General features: G+C 41.5%; 2 protein-coding genes across 4 annotated transcripts in view; one reads left to right on the forward strand and one right to left on the reverse strand.

The window, feature by feature from the left end:
* Window positions 1-1,518: 1,518 nt before the first annotated feature.
* Window positions 1,519-3,155, reverse strand: LOC308090471 (endonuclease domain-containing 1 protein). Its single transcript, XM_080435668.1, has 2 exons — window positions 2,800-3,155; window positions 1,519-2,393 (listed from the first exon to the last, which is right to left on the reverse strand). Exons 1-2 carry the CDS (start codon window positions 3,106-3,108, stop codon window positions 1,785-1,787), a joined length of 918 nt encoding a protein of 305 aa, XP_080291794.1. The 5' UTR covers window positions 3,109-3,155; the 3' UTR covers window positions 1,519-1,784.
* Window positions 3,156-5,298: 2,143 nt separating this feature from the next.
* Window positions 5,299-8,297, forward strand: part of kdm6bb (lysine (K)-specific demethylase 6B, b) — a 32,252-nt gene continuing 29,253 nt past the window's right edge. For all 3 annotated transcript variants that reach the window (XM_080435414.1, XM_080435413.1, XM_080435416.1), the window contains exons 1-2: window positions 5,299-5,360; window positions 7,758-8,083. The gene's annotated coding sequence lies outside the window, so the exon portion shown is untranslated. The remainder of the gene's footprint in view (window positions 5,361-7,757; window positions 8,084-8,297) is intronic.

The raw sequence follows: 8,297 nt of genomic DNA on the forward strand, positions 1-8,297 counted from the left end.
AGAGGACATACAGTAATGCTCTTTCTGTCACTAGAGGGCAGTGTGTCCACGTAAGAAAGTCAGCCTTGCTTAATTTATGCTGTCTACAACTGTTGCATATGCTCAAAATAGCTGATCTCCAAGCAAAACCCAGGCCACTGTGCCAACAGCACCTCCTTCCATCGGCTTGTGGAGGCTCAGTGATAGAGCTATAGTAGGGAATCTCTGTGAAGGACAATTCTTCTGCTGCCAAGTAGGATTCATGATGTATCTCACTATCTGGATGCAACAGCACTGAGTAAACTTTGATACAAATCCTTTGATACTATTTCAAAGTATCAAACTTTTTGTTTTTTTTACAATCTTCTACAATTTCGTACAACAATTATAGAGGTGCTTGTAGACTTTAATGAAATTATCTGCAGAAATTGATTTGATTTGATTAGATTTTAAAAAAATAATAATAACCTGAAGCAAAGACTGGGCAGAGGGGCAGGGAGAATTCCTAGACAGGTCATCAGTCCATCACAGGCAATCACATTTTCATATTTTTGAATCTCCTCACCTGAATTAGCCTACTTGAAGGTCTTTGGTTTTAGAAGGAAATGGGTGAGACAAGGAAACACCATCTCGTTTTGCTGTTAAGTTAACTATTTTGCCACTGTAGGCCTAGAGAACGCTGTCCTCCTGGTGTAGAAAGTAATCCATATGGGGCCCTGATTGCACTGGCATTGATATTTGCAGCAACCAAACTAAATAAATGTGTAAAGTGTGTGTGTGTGTGTGTGTGTGTGTGTGTGTGTGTGTGTGTGTGTGTGTGTGTGTGTGTGTGTGTGTGTGTGTGTGTGTGTGTGTGTGTGTGTGTGTGTGTGTGTGTGTGTGTGTGTGTGTGTGTGTGCGTGCGTGCGTGCGTGTGTGCGTGCATATACAGTACATACATATATATGAGAGAGAGAGAGAGAGAGAGAGAGAGAGAGAGAGAGAGAGCGAGAGAGAGAGAGAGAGAGAGAGAGAGAGAGAGAGAGAGAGAGAGAGAGCGAGAGAGCGAGAGAGCGAGAGAGAGAGAGAGAAAGAGAGATGTGGCCTACTGCAACCAAAACTTTATTTAGATAAAGTGTAGATAAATGATAGTGCAGGACCTCATCTCAAAGGAGTACTATACTGTATTTGCTTATGGCTACTATGTTTGCTCACGTATCTGTCTAATGATGAAATGAGCGCACAGCACAAAGTATTGTTCTACACCTCTGCAAACAGAAGGAAAAAAATATTACTTTGAGAACACATTTTGTAAATCCATTATGAAGATCACAGTTGAGTGCATAGTATATTAAGGAACACAAACAAATATTTTATTTAAGGAATACATGGAGAATTTCTGCTTAATTCTTGATAGTGATATATATAGAGCGAGAGAGACAGGAAAGGCGAGAAACGGGATGACATGCTCCAAAGCACCTCAGGTCGGATTCGAACCCGGGTCAGCTACAGGAAGTACTATAGTCTACCGCTACACAATGACAAAAACAAAATATATATGTTGTTTCAGGACCTCACTGGCCTACACTATAACTTTTTAATTTCAAGGATCCCCATAACTCTCAGAGTGTACAAATATAACCAAATGGACACGAATGATCCATTTGGTTGCACTGACAGAGTTACAGACCTGTAAGGATCCATTTGGACCCCCTTCAAGGAACCCTGAGGGTCCCTGGCTCCCACTTTGAGAACCACTGGTATAACTAAGATGAACTAACATTAAAGCAAGCAGAATGAAATGTGAACACAGAATGGGTGAGCTCTCAGATGGTGTGAAAGAGGTAAAGAGGAAGGGGTGAGGGAGAAATACAGTTGTCATAGAAGATCTGAAGGCTCTGATCCACATCCATCCGGCTCTTCAGAATCATCTCCAGCTCTTGGACCGTCATCTCATGAACTTTGTTGCTCTCCTTGGCGTTTTTGGCCAAGGCGGCGTAGGAGGGGAAGCGGATGCGAACGTCATGCGGTGCGTTGCGGTCATATTCTGTGCAGCAGTAAGCTGACCATATGTCTTCTGGGATGGCCACGCGGTCTTGGTTGTTCCGGCGGATCATGTTGCCAGTGGTGGTGACTCCCGTGACAATGTACGCAGTGCCACGGCAGAAGTTGTTGAGGCGGACGCGCATGTGCTCCTCGTACTCACGCCAAGGCCCGATGTTGAACTCCCGGACCTCTGGGACAACATTGGTGAGGGTGTAGGTAGCAGCACGGTCATAAGGGTCCGATTGGTGCTGATCTGGGTTCAGGTGACCCCTCTCATATATAACCACATCAGAATAGTCATCAAGAACTGCCTGGCTGTCCTCAAACTTCATGTGCAGGTAGCCAGTGGGGAAGGGGAGCATGTTTCCATTCCCGTCAATTTCTGCCAACTGAGGAAATACAAGAACACTTTTAGTTTTGCAAAAGATACAGAAATATGCAGGTCATAGTTGACAGTGAAGCCAAAACTGCCTATGAATCTTCTGAGCTTTCACCTTCTTCATGAGCAGTTAGAAATGTGCTATTACAGTACCTTACTGATAAATAATGATGCGGCGCAGGACCCACTTCTAAATGCCATTCTAAATCTACACACACATTAACACAAAATTGTTGCTTAAAGACTTACAATGTAAAATCCTTTGTGTTCATTTAACTCTATGGGTCCATTTGATTACACGTGTACGTGTATTCTCAGAGTAAAATTAACACTTAGGATTTATGTTGTAGTTTCACATGAACTTTTAAGGATATAATTAGATACATCAAAATACATTAAAAAAAATAGTGTCTGACCTGTGGCTCATACATCCAGGGGTAGTCCACTCGTCTGTCTGCCTCCGTCTTCTTGAAGGTATACGCTGAGTAAACCGGTATGCGTTTGAGAGGGTCATACAGGGTCACGTAACGTGGTTTGTCTGCATAACGCTGGCAGATCTTTTTCAGCCTGGTTTCGATGATCCCCCGTGGTGGTGTCCCCATATACAGGGAGTCCTTGCATCTCTCTACATGGTTGAAATCCCGAACGACTGTAGAGGCAGTATGGAGCACAAAGTGCAGCAGAGCGAGGGTGAACACGACCCAGTCGTGGCCTGAAACATGCATGGTGGTACACCTTGTTGTAACCTCGTCCTACTACTGTATTATGTCTCCTGCAAAAGAACAGTGAGGGAGAACATGTCCAGTTAGAATTTAAATGTAACACATCTGATATGCAAAACATTTAAAACATGGCCCAAAGACAGGCCACCGACATGTGGGTGTGGGTTGACCTTAGCCTACATATTGCTACTGTCGGTGTCCAGTCTGATTGAAAAAGTAAAGAAAAACATTATTTAAGAAATATATACATAACACATTAACAAATAGAGTAACATATAGCATTAAAATACTATAAGAAGAGAAGATAGAGAATATTATTAGTGTTTATCCTCTAGAGAAAGTAATGAAGTAGTTTGCTTTGACATTATTGTTTAAAAGACCATACCAGAGTAATTTTATGTCATTCACTGATTGTCTATTCACAACTTCAGCCATTATTCGTACATGAACACTTTTCCCATTAGTGGCTTTATGTTTTGATGTTGCATTTGTTCACATTTTCTTTAATGTCACTAAAATGCTACCAAACTTACCTGAACAAGTGAGTCAGTGTTGGCTTAACATAACCGTGTGGTTAATAAGTCACAGAAGGGTTTTTGGCTTGACCTTTCAAATCAGTCTGCACTTTCAAATCGACAAAGAAAGTGATGTCCCTAAATTGTTTGTATGCAGTGTATCTATGTTACAGTATATGATCACATTAGGCTTTAGTGTAAAGCTCTAGTTGGATTATTTTAAGTAACTTTAAACATACATAAATGACAATATACAGTACTGTGTATAATATAATGTATAATGTATAAGCTATCCTAGAATTAAAGAACCACAGCTTTGGGGCTCATAGCTTTTTAGGGGCGCCAATTTGGCCATTATGTTCAAGGCCCGCTACACTTACCACATGTCACTATTTCAATCACTTCAAAGTGTACAAAGTTTAAGAGAAACTGGAGGGTCACTGGTAAAGTGATGATGTCCACAACTCTCAACTGATCGATGAACACACAAGACACATTAAACCTTAAACTGCTCTATAGGGATTCAATTGTAGGGATGTAATTCTTAACTTATGTTCATCATAACAATTAAATTGCTGTTTTGTATTTTATTACCCCAATGCCAGAAGATAGAACGACTTCCCCTGCACAATCATCTCAGCTATGTGGCCCTCTTGCACACTCCTCATTCCTGGAATGAAATAGGCATATCTACTTCCTGTGTTATTGCAGACAATGTTCTTTGGCTGCTAACCCTCACTCTTCTGTGTTCCGCCTCGTCCTCTCATGGAACACTGCAGACCATGGCGTGTTGTCACCAAACATCACAGAAGGAAGGAACACGCAGCAGCCATCAGCCCTTTCCTGTATTGTTATCAGTCAATTCTTAAATTACACCTCAAACCACTGATAAACTTCTCTGTGAATTGTGAAACGGTCCAATCACACTTTCATAAAAGTACGCTGCTGATAGACCTCATGGTGAAATGCAAAACTGCCTGTTTTATCTGTCTCAGTGTAAAACAATAGGCCTACAGTAGCGGATCTGGTTCAGTGTTCTACTATATTGTGCTATTCAGTATGGTATGATTACAGGTTCTATAAGATAAAGCATGCCATTTAAACCATGTAAGGTGTTGAGGCAAAGGCTACATTGTGTGCATGTGTGTGTTACAGGAATGTGCATGTATGCCTGACTAAGCAAAGGCAATAGTCTTTTTCTATATCTTTTTCTGTGACAAGGTCTTTCCATGCAAAGAGGAAATGGAGAGCATTTCAATGAGATGTGCAATGTGAATCCCAGCAGTGCATTTCATTCTTTCTTTTCCCCCCCTTTTTTTTAAAGAATGCAAAAACTGGATTTTCATTGAAGAGATGAGAGGTCTAGAAAGAAAGACCCAAAAGAGAATGACCCAAGCTAGTGGAAATAGCTTGGTTCCCGGTGTTTCGCCCAGGTCGACGTGGTTTTGAGGTTAGGCATAATTTCTGTGAGGTTAGGGTTAGGCATAGTGTTTGTTTGTGAATAGTGTTTGTGAAGTTAAAGATTAGGGTGTGTAGGCGCAACCTGGATGACATGAGGGAGTTCCACTTGCATGATTGTAGTATGTAGTAGTAGTATCTATATTGGCCGCATGGGGGCAGTGTAGGCTTCTTTAGTACCTGTCTGTCCCATGGATGGAAAACATGTATGAAGCCTATGGTATGAAGAGGCGAGTTTCCATAGAAGGGGCGTTCCCGAAGTGCCACCTCACTGCAGAAGAGGTAAAACATGGTGCTTTTAATGCAACAATGTATTTACTAAACGTGTTTTAGTCAGCATACTGTGTTGTTAGCTCTGGTACCAGAGCTACTGCGTTGTAATGTTTTGGCTCTGGGCTGTAAAAACCATGCTAACTTTAGCCACTACTAGTTTCGTTTTTATGTACCTACATGTAGGGCCTATACAGCCTTAATTCTACCATATTATAACATAACATACGTCTGTTATGGTTAATTATAATTAACCATAACAGACGTATGTTATGATTAATTAATCATTACAATGGATTAACGATTCGTTTTGCCTGATACAATAATAAGTAGTTTCCTACCACATTTATTATATTTTTTTATGTCATAGTTGTCAGACAGTCTTATGGGTGTGGTGTTTGTGTCTGTTTCATATTTATCCACAGCCAGAGAGACAGGCTGTTTAAACCCCATATGGTTGAGCGTACCAGAGTAATTTTATGTCATTCACTGGCATTGTCTATTCACAACTTCAGTCATTATTCGTACATGAACAATTTTCCCATTAGTGGCTTTATGTTTTGATGTTGCATTTGTTCACATTTTCTTTAATGTCACTAAAATGCTACCAAACTTACCTGAACGAGTGAGTCAGTGTTGGCTTAACATAACCGTGTGGTTAATAAGTCACAGAAGGGTTTTTGGCTTGACCTTTCAAATCGACAAAGATTTAATTAGGCTAGATATGGGATGTGAACTATGTGGTCAGCTGAGCTCCATAGCATTTTAGTTTTGCCTGTATACAATAATAAGTAGTTTCCTACCACATTTATTATACATTTTTAACAACGATATGTCATAGTTTGTTAGACAGTGTTATGGGTGTGGTGTTTGTGTCTGTTTCATATTTATCCACAGCCAGAGAGACTGGCTGTTCAAACCCCATATGGTTGAGCGTACCAGAGTAACCCCATATGGTTGAGTGGAGTCCCTCAGGGCTCTATGCTACTGCATTTTCTGTTTTCTGTTATTGTGGGGAAAGCTTTCGCTGAAAATGGTAAATGGCTGATATAGTAAATTAAAATATAATTCAACTTTTTGTACAGTTGTATACATTGCAATAATAATGTGACTGTGACCAACCATGGCACACTAGGACTTGTCTCGCGCACACCAGTGTGCCTCACCCAGCACACCTGAATTTGTATTGATTGGTTGATTGAATACTTTATTAACAGTTTGCAAAGACAAGCACAGGGAAGTACAATTCAATACAAGGTCTGTTAAGAGGATTTTAAGCTTGTTTCCATTGGGGTGTTTTGTACTCAATTCATCGAAACATTTAATGACAGACAAATATACACTAGTACTATGCAAAAACATCATATAAACGAGTAGGAAAAAAAAGTACAGTGAATGGTGTATCACAACAATTAGGAACCACTGCTCTACCACATGCCTCCTACATACACATGAGGTCAAAAGCAGCTTCTTTTCACCTGACAGTGAGGAATTAGCCCGGGAGAGCGTTTCACACTATCTACTATCCCACACCTGCTGAACAGGTAACCAGAAAGAGTCGCTAGAGCAGCAAAAAGGACACAGTCCCCAGCCAGCATCCCACCCATAAACACTGACAATTGTTTTTGTTGGTGTGCCCAGCGAAGCCTGAGACAACACTGCCTCAACTAAAAACTAATGCCTCTGCGGTGGGTGCTTTTAGCCTTTTACCTCTATGCCAGCCAGACCCCCCCATGACCACTATAACTGTATGTTTTGCACAAGTTTTGGTGTCCTTTTAAACAACTGTCAAAGTCCAGAGACTTTAAGTGTAGTTGGCCTTGGCAAAAAAGATTTATCATGGATATCAAGCATGACACTTGAGAGCAGGGTATCTAAAGCTGGAGCAGGTGCACTTCCTTGGCCGTGGGTGCTCAGCTAACAAAACATATAGTTTAAAAGAATCGACAACGATTAAAGTGGAAGAAAGCGACACTCCAAAATAAACGAGCAAGACAGGACTCAGTTTACCTTTTTCGGTTTTTCAGAGCAAGTCGACATTTTGATCTTCAACTTGCTCTGAGGCCACCGTTTGACATGTCTTCACTTAAATTACTTGCAGTAACCTATCACAAATAGCCTACTATTGTTGGATGCAAGCTTGGAAATAGGGAAATTCTGCACCAATCCTTAAACCAACCACAAGGGGGCATGATTTATCAAAGAATTTAAGCTCGAGACATGAAGCTGTATTCACTCAAATCTACTTCTGCACCAAAGTCTGCGGATTGGTCCATGCAGCCACATGGGGCTATGCAGTGGCCAATGGGGTTTGGGCTTAATAGGGGCTGTTGCTAAGCAAAGTCAGATTCCAGACACTACAAGCAGACTAATGCTCTGGTCCTCTCCCACTCTCATTGACTCCTGTAGGTTTGCACCATGCCCTCTTTCTCACTCTTCCCCTGTGATGCTGCATTTGGGCTATTAGCATTGTTGTTTATTGGTTGGTGATGGTGGATGAGGTGAAACTGGGGAGGGGGAATGGTGTGCAGACTGGGCACGCATTGCGAGTTACAAAGGCAAAGACCCTCCCTCATAAACCCATTGACATGCTGTAGCCCCGCCTCCCCTGGATATCTCGTCACCTGACAGTGGGTGGTCTGAGGGCCCAGTCATACAGCCTGTCTGTCACAAAGCCATGTCCTCTACTTACAACACTTCCCAATCACCAATCACCACATCAACAAGACTGAAAGGTGATTATTTAGCTAGAGGATACTATATGGGGTGTTTATGTAGAGTGGAAGATTCTGATTATTTGCAGGTTTTATTTGTTTGTTTGTGTTATTTGTGTGTGTGTGTGTGTGTGTGTGTGTGTGTGTGTGTGTGTGTGTGTGTGTGTGTGTGTGTGTGTGTGTGTGTGTGTGTGTGTGTGTGTGTGTGTGTGTGTGTGTGTGTGTGTGTGTGTGT

The sequence above is a fragment of the Gymnoscopelus braueri genome (genome assembly GCF_963280865.1).
Source record: "Gymnoscopelus braueri genome assembly, chromosome: 8".
In the NCBI taxonomy this organism is placed as follows: Eukaryota; Metazoa; Chordata; class Actinopteri; order Myctophiformes; family Myctophidae; genus Gymnoscopelus; species Gymnoscopelus braueri.